Here is a 21364-nt window from a genome sequence, read left to right as displayed (position 1 = left end):
TAGAAATCATAAATGTATAAACTTTGGGGAAGTGGCATTTTTTTATGCTCAGCATCCTCTGGCGAGCCATCCAGGTGGTCATGGATGTTAAGCATTCATTCCTCTTTTATTTTTTATTTTTTGGCATGGGCAGGCTCTGGGAATCAAACCTGGGGCTCTGGGAATCAAACCTGGGACTCCAGCTCAGCAGACAAGAATTCTTGCCACTGAGCTACTGCTGCACTGCCCCGTTCTTTTTTTACTGATAGTAGAGGCAGGGGCTTCTGGGCACACTGGTCCCTGCAGTGCCGTGGCTGTAACACATCCACACGTGAAAACTTATTCTGTCCCAATAAGCTGGGCTTCCTCTTCTGTGCCCTTGAGTGGGTACATGTGTGCATCAGCGCAGACCTGTAGGGTGCAGCAGCTATTTATTGTCTCCTGCCAGGCTGGGTGTTGGGGACATGGCAGTGAACAAGACACCAGGGCTGGGCTGAGGGAGGGGCAGGTGATAAACAGATAATCACAGAAATAAATAGATGACAGCAAACTGCGGTGAATGTGCAAGGGAAGCTGCAGTTGTGTGTTGCAGGGGGTCAGCCCATGAAGAATGGTAGGGCGAGCTGCTGTTTGGAAATGTTTGTGCATTTTGACCTAGCTTCTGCAAAACTATCCTCAAAAAAACCACCTTAAATAAAGGAAAGTAGGAAATAAGGGTCTTATTTATAATAGCAAAATTTCAATGTCCAGTCTTGGCAGATTGATTTGTTCAGTAATGGTTCATCCCTCATGGAATATTTTTTAGCTGTTAAAAATGATGGCTATAAACATGCTTTAACAGCATGGGGTGATCATTATCTTGTAATGTTAAATAATGAAAACAGCATAGAAAACGGCAGTATAACCTCAAGTCTTAAATATGGGGAGGAAAATACTGAAAGGAAATGGTAATAAGGGTAAAAATGACTTTAGCAGGTAAGATGAAGGGGATTTTTTTTTTTTCTTTCCATGGAAGGAAAAATATCAATTTGTCAGCTCTATCTCCGGATGAAATTTAAGGGGAAAGAGGGCGATTTTCTCTTTTCACTTTGTGCATTTTTGTATGGCTGTAATTCCGGGTTTCTCAGCCTCAGCACTACTAACAGGTGGGCCAGTTAAGTCTCTGTTGAGGCGCTGTCGTGGGCATTTTAGGATGTTGTGCAGCATCCCTGGCCTCACTACTCTGTCCCCTAATGTCACAAGGAAAAATGTCTCTAGACAGAGATGAGTGTTCCTTGGAGTGCAAAACTGTCATAGGCTGAGACCCAGTGCTCTAATTTATTTCAACAAGAGTGTATTCCTTCTGGGTGGGCCACAATGGCTCAGTAGGCAGAGTTCTCGCCTGCCATGCCAGAGGACCCGGGTTCGATTCCCAGTGCCTGCCCATGTAAGAAAAAAAAAAGAAAAAAAGAGTGTGTTCCTTCTGCGATAAAAACAAACAACAGGCTGACCTGAGCATGTGTGTGTGCAGGTAAAGCCACTGCTGCAGGTCACACGGCAGGAGGAGGAGATGCAGGCCAAGGAGGATGAACTGCAGAAGACCAAGGAGCGGCAGCTGAAGGCGGAGAGTGAGCTCAAGGAGCTGGAGCAGAAGCACACGCAGGTACCCGGGCTGGGAGCCGCGTTACTGGGGCTGGGGAAGCAGGGCCGTGCCCTTGGCGGAGGGCAGGACGTGGGCCCCCGTAGGCTCACCTGCTTCCTCCTCCCCACCCGTGTGCAGCTGGCTGAAGAGAAGAACCTGCTGCAGGAACAGCTACAGGCAGAGACAGAGCTGTATGCTGAGGCCGAAGAGATGCGGGTGCGGCTGGCGGCCAAGAAGCAGGAGCTGGAGGAGATCCTGCATGAGATGGAGGCCCGCCTGGAGGAGGAGGAAGACCGGGGCCAGCAGCTGCAGGCGGAAAAGAAGAAGATGGCCCAGCAGATGCTGGTAAGGCATTGCAGGAGCCACCCTTGGGGAGTTCCGGTCACTAGACCCATGCTACATTCTGAGGAGTGCATCCAATCACATGTGTCCCCGATGGATGAGGCCTTGGAGAAAGAAGGCCACCCGCCCAAGGCCACGTAGCTAGGGCTGGAATTTGAACACAGGTCTCCTCTAGAGCCTGCTCTGCTCTACTGCTCTGCCTGTCATGTGCTAACACCTTTTCTCACGGCAACCCTGAGTGGTGGTTACTTGGATGGTTAGCTATTGTTATATAACAAAACACCTCAAACACAGTCACCATGTATAATTTCACACAGTTCCTGTGGGTCAGGAATCCAAAAGTGGCTTAGCTGGGTGGCCAGGGCTTAGGGTCGCTCGTGAGATGGCAGTGAAGATGTTGGCTGGGGCCACTGTCATCCAAAAGCTTGACCGGGGCTGGATGAGCTGCTTCCAATATGGCGCCAGCACATGGCTATTGGCAGGAGGCCTCAGTTCCTCACCTCAGGGGCTCTCCACAGGCCACTTGAGTGTCCTCACCACATGGCAGCTGGCTTCCCCCTGAGCAGGCGACCCAAGAGAGAGCAGGGAGGAAGCCACAGAACCTTTTATGTCTTATAACCCTAAAGCCACATTCCATCACATATTATTTGTTTTATTCATTAGAAGCAAGTCACTAAGTTCAAACTATTCACAAGGGAAAGGGAAGTAGGCTCCACCTCTTGGAGGGAAGAGGGACATGTTTTAAAGCCCCCATGGTACTTTCCCTCCCCACTTTACAGGTGAGGAGAGTGAGGCCTCATGAAGCAGCGTGGCTTGCCCCAACTTTTTCTTCCCCATAGAGAGAGATGATGCAGTGTTGGGTGATCCATCCCCAGAATATCTTGAGAATGAGTTTGTTTTAAGCAAGTCCATGATTATTTTCCCTCCCCACAAAGGACCTGGAAGAACAGCTGGAGGAGGAGGAGGCTGCGAGGCAGAAGCTACAGCTCGAGAAAGTCACAGCTGAGGCCAAGATCAAGAAACTGGAGGATGAGATCCTGGTCATGGATGATCAGAACAATAAACTCTCAAAAGTGAGTGGGGCTGAGCATCTGCACAGAAAATTTCAGGCTTGCCAGGTCCAAGGGCTCCAGGCTTCCCTTTTTGGCCAAATGCACCCAAGGTATTGAAGGTTTGGCCAAGGGCAACCTTCCCATGGTGCCAGCGCAGCCTATGAATGCTTTCTCGATGCAGGTGTGCATGGGACTGGGTCCCTGGTCATCCCATCAGCCAGGGAGTAATTCTCACAAACACCACGATGAGTGGAAATCCCCAAGTTGAAGCAAGGCAGGCAATCATACCCGAGAGTCAGGGGCTTCTCCCGCATTCTGATTCACGACTTCCAGTTGGTAATCTAGTAGCTGGCCAGTGGTCCCAGTTTGCCTGGGACCTTCAGTGCTAAATCTGGGAAAGTCCTGGGTAGAACAGTACAGTTGGTCAGTAATCACTAGCCAGCCCCACTGAGGGCTGGATTAATTTAGGTCTTTAAGCTAGCCATCAACAAGGCACCTAGTGGGACTGGATGCTCTGTTATATGTACAGGTGGAGGAGGACCCTGACCTCATGGGCTTATACTCTAGTAAGAGAACAAAAAAGAAAATCATCCAAATGACCACTGATTACAGTTGTGAGCAGGGTTCTGAAAGAGGAGCTCCCTATATTGGAAGTGTGGAGAACTAAGAGATGTAGGTAGAGGTATTCAGAGAAGGCTTCCTGGAGGAAGTGACATTCAAGTGGAAACCCGAAGGGAGAGGAGTAGTTAGTTACCCCAGAAGAGGGGGTAGAGGAATGTCCTAGGCAGACAGCCCATTCTGTGCAAAGGCCCTGGGCACGTGGGAGGGACTGAAACCACTTGTTGGTGATTGAAGTGTCAGGGGCTTGGGATGAGAAGTATAAAAAAAATTTTAAGTATCATTATTATTAAGAAATTGCTCTTTACCATTTTTAAAACTCTAGGTTATATTTGATTTTTTTGTTTTTTGTCTTGTGGGGGGCGGGGGGGGGGGCAGGCACCAGGAATCAAACCCGGGTCCCTGGCATGGCAGGCTGAGCCACCGTTGCACCACCCTGTGTTTGATTTTAATATGGTTTTAACTGTTTATCCAGAAATTACTAGAAGTTAAATGTCCTGGAGAAAAGAAAAAAAGCCAATGATATTTCTTTTTCTTTCCTCAAAAAGGAGAGAAAACTCCTGGAAGAAAGGATTAGTGACTTAACGACAAATCTTGCAGAGGAGGAAGAGAAAGCCAAGAATCTTACCAAGCTGAAAAACAAGCATGAATCTATGATTTCAGAACTGGAAGGTAAGCTGTCTGCACGAGTAAAGTTAGTTGTGAATTGGATTTCCTGAAAACCAGGAAAATCAGAAAGGAAATTTGAGAAGGGCAGATTATTTCTAGAGAGTCCCAGCTCCATCCAGGCTTAGTCAACACACACAGTGATAAAAGATGCTTCTCAGCGGGACTAACTTTCCTCCCAAAGGAAAACGTCTTGGGCAGCGACAGTTACTGGGCGGGAAGATACGCGTGCGTTCCCCCAGTGTAAAACCGCTGAGCAGGAAGGCTCACCCCCACCTCCTGAGGAACCCCTGGCTTTGTTGCAGTGCGGCTGAAGAAGGAGGAGAAGAGCCGGCAGGAGCTGGAGAAGCTGAAGCGGAAGCTGGAGGGGGAAGCCAGTGATTGCCACGAGCAGATCGCCGACCTCCAGGCCCAGATCGCGGAACTGAAGATGCAGCTGGCCAAGAAGGAGGAGGAGCTGCAGGCCGCCCTGGCCAGGTAGCGAGGCCAGGCTGGGCATGTCGCTGTGGGCCCCGGGGGCCCCCGCTCATCCTCGGCAGGCCCGTGGTCAAGGCAGCCCCAGACCTCACGGCCCAGGCCCAGCCACCTTCAAGCACCCCCAGACCTGCTCATGCCTTTGACTTTTCTTATCTTCCCTCCCAACTTGCACCCCCTTTGTAGTCCTAAAGAGGACCCACTGTTCTCCGCCATGCCCCAGTTCTGAATTTCCAGGTGCCACTGATGCCTTCCGTCAGCCTCTCAAACACCACGTGTCTAAGACAGAGACAGTCCTCACCTGGCCACCTCCATCGGGGCCCCTCTCTTGGGAGATGAGGATCAACTCCATAGCTGCCCACCTTTGTCATTGCTGCCTGCCCTTCTCCTCCCATCTACAGCATGCGGCAAACCCCGAACTGCCCGTCCCAAGAAGAAGTTCCATGCCCATTCCTGCTGTTTTCCCCTTCTCGTGGCTCTTAGCTGGCTTCCCACCAGTGGCCTTGTACTTGTACAGTGGCCTCGAACCGGGAATGTTGCAGTAACCACTGACGATTCCTTACATGCTCGATGTACTCTAAGCAGTTTTCAAGTGTGATCTTCCCAGACACCTGGGCAGGTCCACTTGGAGGGGGAAGGGATGTGCACACAGCCACCCAGCTTTTAGGAAGCAGGTCTGGGATTCAAGGTGGAGGAGGACCCTGCCCTCATGGGCTCATGCTCTAGTGAGAGAAAAAAAATCATCCAAATGACCGTTGATTACAGTTGTGAGCAGGGTTCTGAAAGAGGAGCTCCCTATATTGGAAGAGTGGAGAACTAAGAGATGTAGGTAGAGGTATTCCGAGACGGCTTCCTGGAGGAAGTGACATTCAAGTGGAAACCTGAAGGGATTAGAAGGCTCGAGCACCAGAGCTTTCTAATCCTTCCCCTGGCCCAGGCCCTCCCTTGCACACTTTGTGCAGCTGATGGCACTGGGTGATCGGACATAATCACTGCCCAGGGACATGAACCTGCACAGGGAGGTGGGTTTCTCAGCCTGACACCCAAAGCCCACTCACCCTCCACAGTCTGACCCTAACATGTATATTTATTGCCCTCACTCCCCTTCACAACTTCACAAGTGCAGTGAAGTCCATGTGCTCACCTCCCATCCCCCTTGACTCACTGCTGCTTTCCCCTCACGCTGTCCCTTCCCATCCATCACGGTCCAGGCCAGACCCCAGGAGGGAGCCCACCTTCCACAAAACTCCTGCCTAAATCATGTGGTGCCATTTGAACCACACTTCCCATATCCTGCCTTGGTTCACATTTACCCCTCCACCAGATTGGCAGCTCTGGTGTCAACTTCTCCAGCTGCACCTGGCCAGGTGCTTTGCTTGTAGCAGGCACTCCAGAGCTGCTTGAGCAATGGAAGGAAAGAACAAAGAGAGTTCCCAGGAGAGAGTAGCCACTGGGCATTCAGAAAGCATCTATTAGTTCCTATTGGGAACCAGGCACTTGTTAGTCACAGCTCCCCCTCATTGTGTCCCATGGCCTGTTCGTACATCAGCTTTGGTGTTGGCTTCCTGCCTAAATCTCCAGGTAGTCCAATATAGCAAAGAATCCTGTGTGTCTTGGTAATGTGGATGGAACACATTTCGACATCTGTAGAATATAAGAGTGGCTGGTTGCAGAAAATGATGTTTGAGAGAGAGCAGGGGTCAGGGGCCCTGGGGGTCCTCATTCCGGGGATCTGTCCCTGGTAGGCTTGATGACGAAATTGCTCAAAAGAACAACGCCCTGAAGAAGATCCGGGAGCTGGAGGGGCTCATCTCAGACCTGCAGGAGGACCTGGACTCAGAACGGGCTGCGAGAAACAAGGCTGAGAAGCAGAAGCGAGACCTGGGGGAGGAGCTGGAGGCACTGAAGACGGAGCTGGAGGACACACTGGACAGCACAGCCACCCAGCAGGAGCTCAGGTGAGAGGGTGGCCCACTGACGGCGGCCACCCCCGCTGTCCCACTGCACCGACGGGATGGGCAGTGTGAAAAGGGGCAGCCCCAGAGCAAAGCTTCCATCTCAGGATTTCTCAGGCACTACATTCATCTCCTCATTGCATTTTACTTAATATCAGCATGATTATTTTTAATCTGCCTGCTTCTATTACATCACAGTATAGTACCTGTGCAATTAAAGAACAATTTGAGCAGTACTGAGAGACAGGTACAAAAAAAAAGTCCACCTTAATCCTGCCAGTTAACATTTTTGAGTATTTCCTTACTGTCTTTATACACGTAGATATAGGTGTGTGTGTTTAAGTTTTTGTGTTTAATTTTTAAACATGTTTATCAGATTGGTCTGGGACATGAGATTCATGGCAGGCAAATAAACAACAAACCCAGTGAATGCTGACTCCAGTGAAACAAGGTGGTTTGTTAACTTAATACACGAATGTGTTTTAAATGGGTACCTTGGCCAGGTGCTATGCCCTGAGATTCATTTCTCCATGCTTAGAGGCCAGCACAATGTTCTCTTCCCTTCCCACCTTGCAATAATATAGAAAAGTAAGGCTCAGGGTTAAACTGTTTGGGTTCAAATTCTGGCTCTGTCACATCATGGCTGTAACATCATAGGCAAGCCACTCACCCTTTCTTTTTTTTTTTTTTTTTTTTTTTTTTTTTTTTTTTTTTTTTTTTTTTAAAGGAAAGACAGAGAGAAGGAAGGAAGGATAGAAGGAAGGAAGGAAGGAAGAAAGGGAAACATTTCCAAACACCCCCCTGCTCTATTGTATTTTGTTTTTCCGTTTTTGTTACATGGGCTGGGGCCGGGAATCGAACCGAGGTCCTCCGGCACAGCAGGCAAGCACCCCGCCCGCTGAGCCACCGCGGCCCACCCACTCACCCTTTCTTATCCTTGTTTTTTTTCATATGTAAAATTAAAATTCTAATTTACGAGCCACTTAAGGTCACTCTGAGGATTATGTGTAATGATGTGTATAAAGAGCTTAGCTCAGGGCCTGGCACCTGGTAAGTGTTCAATAAATAGCACCTAATATTAATAGTTGAGGCACATTTTGTAGTTCATAGAAGTTATTTCAACTGTACTGTTTTGTGTATTGTTTGTTTGATGGCCCTGAGAGAGATTCTGGGCAGGGGACATGCTCCCCATTTTGCAGTGGAGGAAATTCGAGCTCCAGAGAGGTTAGGTGACTCATCCAAGGTCACGCAGCTAGGGAGCGCAGTGCTGGGGACTTCAGCTCTTCTTCCTTTGCACAGTGCTGAGGTGAACCTCGGTCTCCGCCCACCTCCCCCTCACTGTGTTTTTCCTGTCCAGGGCTAAGAGGGAGCAGGAGGTGACGATGCTGAAGAAGGCTCTGGATGAGGAGACTCGATCCCATGAGGCCCAGATCCAGGAGATGCGGCAGAAACACACACAGGCGGTGGAGGAACTCACCGAGCAGCTGGAGCAGTTCAAGAGAGTGAGTCGCGATTTTTTTTTTGGTGACAGTTATGTTGATAGCTTCAAATAACTACATATCAGGGTCTGTAGGAAGGTGAGTGAGCCAGACAAGGTTCTAGGAAGATCATAGCAGCTAACATGTATTATGGCCCTACATACTTGATGCCGATCAATCTTCACAATCCCCCTATGAAATACATACCATTAAATCAATGTTCCACGCAAAGAAAGTGAGTTCCAGAGTCCCAGAGGTGAAGGACTAGCCCCAGGCCAGGGCTGCAATTTGAACCTCTACAGGGTGGGGTCTACAATACACTGCCCCACGGAGATAAGCAAAGGTTTAAAAGATTCTGGGAGGATACTGAAAATTGAGAACATTTTATCCCCCTTAATTTCTCTGCAGGTTGGAGGAAGATTGTCATGATCTGAGTGTAGTGGTAAAGCAGCTCTCTCTGGCCTTGTGTGAGAAGCTCTGTATCTAGGCATTCTTTCCCCTGTTGTTAGGCTATTTGGGGTATATAAGATTTGGGACTATGAAAGCACACTCTAAATCATTTTATATTGGGTACCTTTCTTTCCCTTTGGACTATTTCTTTGTGCTTCTTTCCTAAGTGTGAGGTTTGTAGCTTGTAATATCCTGCCAAAGTGCTTCCCTGAAAATATGATCAATTTTATGTCATACTCAAATAGGTGTAGTGGTTTTCCCATATACTCTTCAGTGTGGTGTTTTGGTTCAGCAAGATGACGTGTGCAGCATACCTAAAAGTTTTAGGAGTTTGCATTTGTTTCTATCACTAGTCAAGCTGAATATTATTCTTTGAGGTGGTTTACTGAGCTCCTTGCTGGGAGGTGTTTTACCACCTTGTATTAGTTAGGGTTCTCTAGAGAAACAGAACCAACAGGGAACACTTGCAAATATAAAATTTATGAAAGTGTCTCACGTGACCGTAGGAACGCAGAGTCCAAAATCCACAGGGCAGGCTGCGAAGCCGACGACTCCAATGGATGGCCTGGACGAACTCCACAGGAGAGGCTCACCAGCCAAAGCAGGAATGGAACCTCTCCTCTGAGTCCTCCTTAAAAGGCTTCCCATGATTGGATTTAGCATCACTAATTGCAGGAGACACTCCCCTTTGGCTGATTACAAATGGAATCAGCTGTGGATGTAGCTGACGTGATCATGACCTAATCCTATGAAATGTCCTCATTGCAACAGACAGGCCAGCGCTTGCCCAATCAGATGAACAGGTACCACAACTTGGCCAGGTTGACACCTGTCCCTAACCATGACAGTCCACCCCTTGTCAACTTGGCACATATATATATGTATATATATCACCTTAGACCATACTTAATTTCCAAATGAAAACAAATAAGCACACATTTTTTCTTTTACCTGACAATACTCAACTGTCCTGCATATAACTGGAAACACATTAAATCTCTCCAGAATAGCTTGCAAATCCTTGGGCAACATTCATCCTTAAACTTGATATCTTACAACTTAAATAGTATAACAAAAACAAAACAGCATTACAGTCCTCGTTTCTGTAACTGATCACGTGGTCGAAGTTCATATTTATCACTACCTTCTTCCACTACCCATTCCATGTTCCCTTTCCCCTCAGCAAGCACTTCAGCTGGCCGTGGTTCTTTGCCTGGTGGGGTGACCCAAACCTTCATTCCTGAAGTCTCAGAGCCATTAGTGGTCCTGCCTGGATTGTGTTGTTGCAGTTTTCCATTGATTTTAATCACAGGGCATGGTAGTACTAATAGACGCCCCAGGGGATCTCCTATATTCCAAGAAAACTCTTCTTTACTTCCATTATGTAGCTGCAGTCCTACTTCCTTCTGATAGTCAGGGTCAATTACCCCAGACAATAATGTAATCCCCTTCTTGGTGTGTTGATCCAGAGGCATAAGTAGCCCAAAGTGGCCAGGTGGCAATCTTAACTTCCAGTTCAGTGGTATCACTGTTGTTTCTCCTGGAGAAAGCACACCCTGTTTTGGAACTAAAACCTGTAGACCAGCAGAACTCAGGGTAGCAGGGACAGGAAGCAAAAATTTTCCTAGTGGATCACTAGGAGTAATAGTGAGTGGCACCACACCCATTTCCACCCCTTGGTTCCTGGACCCATGGATCCTGGCTATGGGAGAAACAGCACCATACAGTGGACGCTGATTCAGAGCATACACAGCTTCCTGGAGAACATTACCCCAGCCTTTCAAGTTTTTACCACCTAGTTGGCACCGTAATTGAGTTTTCAAAAGGCCATTCCACCGTTCTATCAATCCAGCAGCTTCTGGATGATGGGGAACATGGTAAGACCAGAGAATTCCATGAGCATGTGCCCATTCCCGCACTTCATTTGCTGTGAAGTGTGTTCCTTGATCCGAAGCAATGCTATGTGGAATACCATGACGATGGATAAGGCATTCTGTAAGCCCACGAATAGTAGTTTTGGCAGAAGCATTGCGTGCAGGGAAAGCAAACCCATATCCAGAGTATGTGTCTATTCCAGTTAGAACAAATCGCTGCCCCTTCCATGAAGGGAGTGGTCCAATGTAATCAACCTGCCACCATGTAGCTGGCTGGTCACCTCGGGGAATGGTGCCATATCGGGGGCTGAGTGTGGGTCTCTGCTGCTGGCAGATTGGGCACTCAGCAGTGGCTGTAGCCAGGTCAGCCTTGGTGAGTGGAAGTCCATGTTGCTGAGCCCATGCATAACCTCCATCCCTACCACCATGACCACTTTGTTCATGAGCCCATTGGGCAACAACAGGAGTTGCTGGGGAAACAGGCTGACTGGTATCCATAGAACGGGTCATCTTATCCACTTGATTATTAAAATCTTCCTCTGCTGAAGTCACCCTCTGGTGTGCATTCACATGGGACACAAATATCTTCATGTTTTTAGCCCACTCAGAAAGGTCTATCCACATACTTCTTCCCCAGACCTCTTTGTCACCAATTTTCCAGTTATGGTCTTTCCAAGTCCCTGACCATCCAGCCAAACCATTAGCAACAGCCCATGAGTCAGTATACAAACGCACCTCTGGCCAGTTTTCCTTCCAAGCAAAATGAACAACCAGGTGCACTGCTCGAAGTTCTGCCCACTGGGAGGATTTCCCCTCACCACTGTCCTTCAAGGACACCCCAGAAAGGGGTTGTAATGCTGCAGCTGTCCACTTTCGGGTGGTACCTGCATATCGTGCTGAGCCATCTGTAAACCAGGCCCGAGTTTTCTCTTCCTCAGTCAATTCACTGTAAGGAACTCCCCAAGAGGCCATAGCTCTGGTCTGGGAAAGAGAAGGTAATGTGGCAGCAGGAGTGGAAACCATGGGCATTTGTGCCACTTCTTCATGTAACTTACTTGTGCCTTCAGGACATGCTCTGGCTCTATCTCGTATATACCATTTCCACTTTACAATAGAGTGCTGCTGTGCACGCCCAACTTTATGGCTTGGTGGGTCAGACAACACCCAACTCATGATAGGCAACTCAGGTCTCATGGTAACTTGGTGGCCCATGGTTAAGCGTTCAGTCTCTACTAAGGCCCAGTAGCAGGCCAAAAGCTGTTTCTCAAAAGGAGAGTAGTTATCTGCAGCAGATGGTAAGGCTTTACTCCAAAATCCTAAGGGTCTGCGTTGTGATTCTCCTATAGGGGCCTGCCAAAGGCTCCAGACAGCATCTCTATTTGCCACTGACACTTCCAGCACCATTGGATCTGCTGGATCATATGGCCCAAGTGGCAGAGCAGCTTGCACAGCAGCCTGGACCTGTCGCAGAGCCTCCTCTTGTTCAGGTCCCCACTCAAAATTAGCAGCTTTTCTGGTCACTCGATAAATGGGCCGGAGTAGCACACCCAAATGAGGAATATGTTGTCGCCAAAATCCAAAAAGACCCACTAGGCGTTGTGCCTCTTTTTTGGTTGTGGGAGGGGCCAGATGCAGCAATTTATCCTTCACCTTAGAAGGGACATCTCAACATGCCCCACACCACTGGACACCTAGAAATTTTACTGAGGTGGAAGGCCCCTGTATTTTTGTTGGATTTATCTCCCATCCTCTGACACGCAAATGCCTTACCAGTAAATCTAGAGTAGTTGCTACTTCTTGCTCACTAGGTCCAATCAACATGATATCATCAATATAATGGACCAGTGTGATGTCTTGTGGGAGGCAGAAACGATCAAGGTCTCTGCGAACAAGATTATGACATAGGGCTGGAGAGTTGATATACCCCTGAGGTAGGACAGTGAAAGTATATTGCTGACCTTGCCAGCTGAAAGCAAACTGTTTCTGGTGGTCCTTACTAATAGCTATTGAGAAAAAAGCATTTGCCAGATCAATAGCTGCATACCAGGTACCAGGGGATGTATTGATTTGCTCAAGCAATGATACTACATCTGGAACAGCAGCTGCAATTGGAGTTACCACCTGATTGAGTTTACGATAATCCACTGTCATTCTCCAAGACCCATCTGTTTTCTGCACAGGCCAAATAGGAGAGTTGAATGGGGATGTGGTGGGAATCACCACCCCTGCATCTTTCAAGTCCTTAAGAGTGGCAGTAATCTCTGCAATCCCTCCAGGAATACGGTATTGCTTTTGATTTACTATTTTGCTTGGTAGGGGCAGTTCTAGTGGCTTCCACTTGGCCTTTCCCACCATAATAGCCCTCACTACACGAGTTAGAGAACCAACGTGGGGATTCTGCCAGTTGCTCAGTATGTCTATGCCAATTATACATTCTGGAACTGGGGAAATAACTACAGGATGGGTCCGGGGACCCACTGGACCCACTGTGAGACGGACCTGAGCTAAAACTCCATTGATCACCTGGCCTCCATAAGCCCCCACTCTGACTGGTGGTCCAGAGTGACGTTTTGGGTCCCCTGGAATTAATGTCACTTCTGAACCAGTGTCTAATAATCCCCGAAATATCTGATCATTTCCTTTTCCCCAATGCACAGTTACCCTGGTAAAAGGCCGTCGGTCTCCTTGGGGAAGACTTAGAGGAAGGTTAACAGTATAAATTTGTGGCAGTGTAACAGGTTTCTCCCCCATAGGGACCTGGCCTCCCCTTCATTCAAGGGGCTCAGGGTCTGTAAACTGTTTCAAGTCTGGAAATTGGTTAAGGGGCCGTGACTCTGTGTTTTTGTAATTCAGGTTAGACTTCTGTTCCCTTGACCTAGAACTCTTTTGTTTATACAGCTCCAACAAGAATTTAGTAGACTGCCCTTCTATTGTATTTCTAGGCACCCCATGATTTACTAGCCAATGCCAAAAATCTCTGCGTGTCATATAATTTTGATGCCTCCTTTGAGTTTGTTGTCTATTATAATAGCCACGTCTGCCCTGTCTTTGGTGATTAAGTGCTGCCACCTGGTTTCTGCCAACTCGGGATCCTGTCATCCCCATTGTGTTTAAGGATTCCAGCTCAGTGACAGCAGTTCCTACAGTAATATCTGACCTACAGAGAAGTGCAACCACAGAGCTCTTGAGGGATGATGGTGCTAGTCTCACAAATTTATTTCTCACTGTTCTGGTAAAAGGTGCATCCTCTGGACATTCCTGGGGTGTAAGAGCAGGCTTTGCATGATAAATCCACTCTAACATCCCAATCTCTCTAAGCCTCTGGATCCCCTCATCTACATTATACCAGGGCAGTTCTGGCATTTCAACCTCAGGTAATGTTGGCCACCTTTTGATCCATGTTTCAACCAACCACCCAAACAAGCTGTTAACACCTTTTCTAACTGCTCTAGCTATAACATTGAATGCAGAATCTCTGCTTAGTGGGCCCATATCAATAAATTCAGCCTGATCCAGCCTTATATTCCTCCCACCATTATCCCACACTCTTAAAATCCATTGCCACACATATTCCCCTGATTTCTGTCTATATAAATTGGAAAACTCACACAGTTCTTTTGGAGTATAACGTACCTCCTCATGTGTGATACTTTGTACCTCACCTTTAGGGGCCTGTTGGGACTTTAGTCTAGTTATAGGTCTAGAAGAAATGAGGGGTGGTGGGGGTGGGTCATGAAAAGAATTAGAAATATCTTCCAAGCCATTTGCTTCAGGGCTTTCATTTTCAGTTTCATCTGGTGAAACAGGATTAATAACTCTAGGGCTAATCCCTTCAGGAGGAGGTTGGGTGGCCAATTCCTCAAGGCAAGCTGGAGGTGGGGCGGCTATGTCCTCAGGGCAGACTATTACAGGGTTATCTAAAGAAGGCTCAGCATGGTCTAGGGTTTCAACCTCACCCCCAACATCATTATCAATCCATATGTCACCATCCCATTTTTCAGGGTCCCACTCCTTTCCAATCAATGCCCTCACTTTAACAGCAGACACCATGCAAGACTGAGATTTCAGTTTACGTTGTAAAGTTGCTACTCTAACAATAAGATTCTGAGTCTGATTTTCAGAGATCTCAAGTCTACGGCTACAGGAAATAAAATTTTCCTTCAGGATACTCATAGAAACCTCTACATCTTTCAGACGGCACTTAAGCTTCTTGTTTGAAGCCTTAAGCCCATCCCTTTCATCCTTTAATGTAGACAGTGTATCTAACAACAACCAACCAACATCTCTATAACTCTTATTTCTACAAAACTCTGTAAAGGTGTCAAAAACATTATCCCCCAGAGTCTGGCTTCGTACAAGCGAAGCATTAGGAGAATCGAATGATGCTATTTTGACTATCTCCTTTGCCAACTCAGTCCATGGATTGGGAGTGTCATTCTGATTACAGGAATCAGAGTCCTTAGTGTCTCTGAGCCCAGTCAGAGTAGAAAACCATTCATAAAAACCCATTTTTAAGATTCTGTTCCTTAAGAACCACTCCCGGTACCAAGATGTATTAGTTAGGGTTCTCTAGAGAAACAGAACCAACAGGGAACACTTGCAAATATAAAATTTATGAAAGTGTCTCACGTGACCGTAGGAACGCAGAGTCCAAAATCCACAGGGCAGGCTGCGAAGCCCATGACTCCAATGGATGGCCTGGACGAACTCCACAGGAGAGGCTCACCAGCCAAAGCAGGAATGGAACCTGTCTCCTCTGAGTCCTCCTTAAAAGGCTTCCCATGATTGGATTTAGCATCACTAATTGCAGGAGACACTCCCCTTTGGCTGATTACAAATGGAATCAGCTGTGGATGTAGCTGACGTGATCATGACCTAATCCTATGAAATGTCCTCATTGCAACAGACAGGCCAGCGCTTGCCCAATCAGATGAACAGGTACCACAACTTGGCCAAGTTGACACCTGTCCCTAACCATGACACACCTGCTCTATCAGAATCCAAAATTTTACTGTGTATTAAGATCATCATCATCATCATCATCATCATCATCCCGTATGTAGCACGTTTTATGTGCCACACACTATCCCAAGTGCTTTATGTACCTTAACTCATTTAATTTCACCTATGCAGATTTCCATGCCCCACCCTCAACTCTGATGGGGATTGTTTTGGGACTGCACTTTGAACAGTGTCACACATTCGCTCTCACCCTCCAAATGAAGAGGCACATGCTTATGTCCCCTGCTCACTTGTCAAGTGGAATCTGAATATTCACCTTACACATTTAGTCAATCCTTTATATGTTTTAGAAAATACAAGTTTGTTTGTTATAATTTTGGCACATATTTCCCCTTTCAATTTATTTCCTTTTATTTGAATATACTTTGAGCCAGATTAGGCAGTTTCAGCCTTCTAAAATAATTAACCCTGAAGGCAATAGTGAGGCATCCACGTCCTTTTTAATTTTAAGGGTGGAGGAATAGGCCCCAGAAAGACAACCCTTAAGCTTGTTAATCATTAGAGGTGGGCAGAAGTTGGAACCCAAGCCCAGGATTCACAGCCAGGGTCTTTGGAAGCTATGAATGCCACCAGCAGCCAGCCTTCGCTGCTCAACTGTGTGAATGCAGGTAGAAGCTGTGACTCTCTGCCCACCAGCTCAGGTGCACTGAAAAAGACTAGATTTGATCTAACAACTGTGGTTCTGACTTGGAACCTGGGTTTTATCAGGTTGGTGGGGAAAACAAGTTCTCCCTGGGTTCCCCTCAACGTATCTGCAGTTTTGCTGTAGTTCTGGGGTCTTAGGCTGGGCCGTGGTTTCAGGAGAGCCCAGACCCCCTAAGACCCTCTAGGGTCCTTACTCATCACCCAGCATTATTACCACCAGGGGGACCCTTCAGGGTCTGGCAGCTCTTGGCTGTGCTTGGGGTGGAGGAATGGTCTCTGAAGCTGCCTGGGCACTGCACAGCTCCTTCCTGGGGGTTCTGGGAAAGCTGAGTGTTATATTTCCTCTGCTCTGGGGACCTACATACTTCTCTCTTGCTTCTTTCTTCCTCCCCATAGCCCTGGGAGAAGGTTCCTTCATGCTCTTGCTTTTGTCCCAATTGCTTTTATCTTAGGGAAACTCACATGCATAGAGGAGCTGTGTTGTCACAGAAAGCCAGTGTAAGTTTGATGATACAAGTGAGGGGTGATAGGTAGCCCACTGCAGTCTTGGCCGTCCCCTCTACAGAGGCAGTCACTACTCAAATTTGGCTGATTGTTCCCTAGAGGAAGGCAAGACCCATTTTCAGATCTTTGGTTTGTTTTTCTTAAGTCAGAATTAATGAGGTATAGAAAGCAAAATCCACCAATTTTAAGTTACAGTTCAATGAATTTTGACAAATATACACACTGGTGTAACCATCACCACAGTCATGATATAGAACATTAGATTTTTTTAAGAGAAGCTGGGAATCTAGATATTTATGTGAAGTTTCTTTATTAAAATGTAGGCAACTAATTTTTTTTTTTTTTAAAGAACCGAATGGGTCAAACAGGACATATGCAGCGCTAGATGCAACTCATGGGATTCTGGTTTGCAACTTCCAAGCTTTAAGAAAGCAGAATCCAAAGTCTTACTGATGGGGGCAGATTTCCCAACCTGCCACGTCCCTCCCGTGAGGTGGCAAGCATAGATCCCTGGACTTACCTGAATGAGGAGAAAGGAGGAAGATTCCCAGACAGGTTTTAAGATAAGTTCCTATCTTAACACACTGCCCCCGCCCCCACCTCACTTCTTTGGCCAGGCCAAGGCAAATCTAGACAAGAATAAGCAGACGCTGGAGAAGGAGAATGCAGACCTGGCTGGTGAACTGCGGGTCCTGAGCCAGGCAAAGCAGGAGGTGGAGCACAAGAAGAAGAAGTTGGAGGTGCAGCTGCAGGAACTGCAGTCCAAGTACAGCGATGGGGAGCGGGTCCGTGCCGAGCTCAATGACAAGGTCCACAAGCTGCAGGTAAGCAAGCAACACAGAAGGCAACCTTTGGGACCAGACAAGTGCAGCCTCCCAGTTTTGTGGGGATGAGGATCTTCCCAGCCAATGGAAAGCCTCTCGCTGCAAAGCAAGTCACTTTCCTCTAGTTTACATTCCTTGGCGAAAGGAGATGGCCACCCAGTTGGATCTAATCTTTAAAAACCTTCATCTCCTCATTCAACAAGTATTTATTGAGCACCTGCTGCATCCCTGGTTGTGGATTTAATCTTAAGATACAACAGCAAAGAACAAAATAGACACTGTCCTTGCCTGGTTGAGCTCCAGCCTACTGGAGGGAAAGATATCATTTTAATCACACAAAAGAATGTAAAATTATGCTGGAAAGGTGAGGCAGTTGGTACAACAAATGTAAATAAGGGGTCTGGTATGGGAAGGGGGACATCAGGGAAGGCTTCCCTAAGAAGGATGTGCAATCTGGTGGGTAAGTAGAAGACTGCTAGGCAGAGGGAACAGCATGTGCAAAGGCCCAGTAGTGGGTAGGAACATTAGAAAAGATTGAAAAAGGCCAGTTCAGCCAGAGTGCCAAGTTGGAAGGGAAAACACAATACAAACAGGACTACAGAATTAGGCTGTGACCAGGTGGTCCAGGACCTTTGAGGGCCTAATATGTGGATGCTGATCTTAATGCTGCATGATGGGAAGCCATTGATGGGTTTTAAGCTGGGGAAGGACCTGGTCTCTTTAATCTTTGGTGTGACTTAGCTTTGAATAGACAATTTGGCCTGTCTTACCATTCATGGAATATGGTTGAGCTTTTGATAAATATTTAATATGCTTTCTGGCTAGGGAAAAGGGGGGGTTGATTGTTCCACATGCAGTCGAGAGCAGTGATTTTGCTATCCTGATAAAAGCAGATGAAGGTTTTAAAGATTGGAGTACAACCGAGCTACTTTATGTCCTCACTGTGAATAGGGAGAGGATGGATGACGGGCTGATATATCTCCAAAAGGATCGTCTCAGACATACAAGGGGCTGGGATGAAAGGCAACGAATATAGTAGAGGGCTTTTACCTTTGGTGTCTGTATTTTTGGTTTTGGCCATTAGAAGTCAGTGAAAAGGCAGAGACATGGGGTTGGGGGAGGAGGTGGTGGGGCAGGGCCCTTTGGAAGTTCAGGTGCCAACCTGGCTTTTCCTCTCCAACTTTAAGTTAGGGAATGGTCAGTTCAGTGCAACATTCTGCATCTGAGCTCTCAGACCTGCTGCTTTGTCTTTGCCAACTCTGGTAGAGATCTAGATGTGGTTAGTGGGATTAGGGCCCAGTCAACACAATTTGGGGACTCTGACAGGTTCTTGGAACCAGAGAGCCTTGAATCAGGATCTCAGGTTGTTGGCCAGACTTCTCTAGGGGCCACAGAGATATCATTGTAGAAGTTCCACACCTTCATGGGCATTTTCTCAATCAATGGATACAAGTCTTGTCACATGAGGGTGTGATATGTCCTGGTAAAAAAGGCTCCTCTTCCTGAGGGCTGGGATCCTGTCCTAGAAGTCCTGACTAACCACAGGCTTTCTGCACCCTCAGAATGAAGTGGAGAGTGTCACAGGGATGCTCAACGAGGCGGAGGGGAAGGCCATCAAATTGGCCAAGGATGTGGCATCTCTGGGGTCCCAGCTCCAGGACACTCAGGTGGGTACTCTGCCATACCATCCAGGGAGGTGCTGGTGCACGAGCATTCTGGGGATGAGTCCCTGGGACCTCTGTGTGTCCTTTTCATAGGAGCTGCTTCAGGAAGAAACACGGCAGAAGCTCAACGTGTCCACCAAGCTCCGCCAGCTGGAGGATGAGAGGAACAGCCTGCAGGATCAGCTGGACGAAGAGATGGAGGCCAAGCAGAACCTGGAACGCCACATCTCAACTCTCAACATACAGGTGCTGGCCACACAGCCTTGCTTCAGTCGTGGGTCTTCTCAAAGTCTTTTCTGGGCCTAGGGCACCTGCATGGAGGGCATACGCTCTGATGTTTTGCTAAGCGTAGAACATGGGTGCCACTTTGCTTGGCTTACTGTGCCTAGCCCTGCTATTGGATATCTTCAACGAGGGAAAAGTGGTTTTCACTTTGCAGGGTTTGGGGGTCGGAATGGGGTCCACTCAAGGCCCACTTCTCAACCCTCCCCTGCACACTGCCATTCCAGCTCTCTGATTCCAAAAAGAAGCTGCAGGACTTTGCCAGCACCGTGGAAACCATGGAGGAGGGCAAGAAGAAGCTCCAGAAGGAAATTGAAGGCCTCACCCAGCAGTACGAAGAGAAGGCGGCTGCTTATGACAAACTGGAAAAGACCAAGAACAGGCTTCAGCAGGAGCTGGATGACCTGGTCGTCGATTTGGACAACCAGCGGCAACTGGTGTCCAACCTGGAGAAAAAGCAGAAGAAGTTTGATCAGGTAGGGGCCACGTGTCCTCAGCTTTGTTCAGGGACACTGGGTGGGGAGTCCAGGTGGTGCAAGTCCAGCATCAGAGGTGGCTGGCGAGTGTGTGGCCAGGTCCCATCCTCTGCTTTGCCAGAAGCAGTGGAAGGCTATCTTGCTCTGTGTGGCTGTGAAACAGTAGGGCTAGCAGAGCAGAGTGAGGACAGCGGCGGGAACCCGGAGGGGTGGGCCACTCTGTGCAGCACCATCTCAGGGCCATGGGCAATCACAGTGATGCCTACAGTTCTCATCCTGAGAAGGAAGGGAGTTCCTTTATTTTATTCACACATGCATTTATGGAGTGCTTACTGAGTATTCCAAGCAAATTGAAGTTTATGCTCTTTACCTACTTTTCCTCAACATTTCATTATGAAAAATATAAGAAACACAGCAAAGTTGAAAGACTTGTACAGGGGACACCTGTGTACCACCCACCAGGATTCCTTGGTTAACATTTTATTGCACCTGCTTTAAAATATTTGTTCCTAAGGATGCACTGTATCTATCAATCAGTCCTTTTGGATGCATTTTAAAGCAAATTAAAAATATCTACACTTCTCCCTCAGTATGTCAGCATTGCATATCATTAACTAGAATTCATTTTTCTTTACATAGTTTTGCTTCTTTTCAGCTAAGATTTACATATAATGAAATGTACAGATCTTAATGTTTGGATAAATGTATACACTTGTATGATCCAAACCTCTTACCAACTTTTAATATATGTTACCCTTATTTAATAAGCCTGCTTTAGTTTACAAGTAACCCAGGGTATCCTAAAAATCTGGTTCTAGATTGTACCATGAGGCCAAATGTCAGGGGCTTAGGAGCCCATTCACCTCCCCAAATGGCCTCAGAGTGCCGGGCTCCCCCATGGCACTTTCAATTCTCCCCTTTTCGTCAGTGTCCCTTGTCTATGCTGTGTTTGTCTTCACTGCTTCTAATCCGCTGCTTCATTCTCTGGTAGTGGGCCTGAAGTTGCCGTTATTATTTCCCGTCATGCATAATGAAGGGTTTTTATGTTGACTGTGTTGCTTGGAGACCCCTGTTCCTCGCCTGTCTTTGAATTCTGGAAGTCTGGTCTTTGGACACTACAACATACAACACACTTCTCTGTCTGTCTGAAGATGAGATTAACATCAGGATGTGTTCAAGTTGCTTCTGCAAGAAGGGAAAATGCATACGGGTCCATCCATACACGTACTCTGCCCTGCTCTGACTGACAGGGTGCTTCTATGAGATAGTTACTTGTGGTCATGATATCAGAAAAGAATTAGCCTCTGACAGGATTATATGCCATTCTGACCTTGGTAGCAGAATGTTCTACCCACTTATGGGCAACTTTGGTAGTTTCAAAGCACAAGGAGTCAGCTGATTTGGGCTCTGTGTAAGGTTGATGTAGAAGTCAGAAACC

At 47.4% G+C, this 21364-nt stretch overlaps 1 protein-coding gene across 4 annotated transcripts in view; it reads left to right on the top strand.

Annotated features, from left to right (window-relative positions):
* The window catches only part of MYH11 (myosin heavy chain 11), a 140645-nt gene that overhangs the window by 106438 nt on the left and 12843 nt on the right, over positions 1-21364 (top strand). For all 4 annotated transcript variants that reach the window (XM_077141662.1, XM_077141661.1, XM_077141664.1 and 1 more), the window contains 11 exons: positions 1490-1621; positions 1739-1945; positions 2878-3015; positions 4161-4284; positions 4584-4755; positions 6498-6710; positions 8065-8209; positions 17298-17504; positions 19067-19171; positions 19262-19414; positions 19678-19926. In XM_077141662.1, the coding sequence (XP_076997777.1) occupies positions 1490-1621; positions 1739-1945; positions 2878-3015; positions 4161-4284; positions 4584-4755; positions 6498-6710; positions 8065-8209; positions 17298-17504; positions 19067-19171; positions 19262-19414; positions 19678-19926 (1845 nt within the window). The remainder of the gene's footprint in view (positions 1-1489; positions 1622-1738; positions 1946-2877; positions 3016-4160; positions 4285-4583; positions 4756-6497; positions 6711-8064; positions 8210-17297; positions 17505-19066; positions 19172-19261; positions 19415-19677; positions 19927-21364) is intronic.

Source organism: Tamandua tetradactyla, chromosome 23 (genome assembly GCF_023851605.1).
Source record: "Tamandua tetradactyla isolate mTamTet1 chromosome 23, mTamTet1.pri, whole genome shotgun sequence".
Classification (NCBI taxonomy): Eukaryota; Metazoa; Chordata; class Mammalia; order Pilosa; family Myrmecophagidae; genus Tamandua; species Tamandua tetradactyla.
The sequence above is the reverse complement of the archived record's forward strand: the minus strand, read 5'-3'. Positions and strand labels throughout refer to the sequence as shown.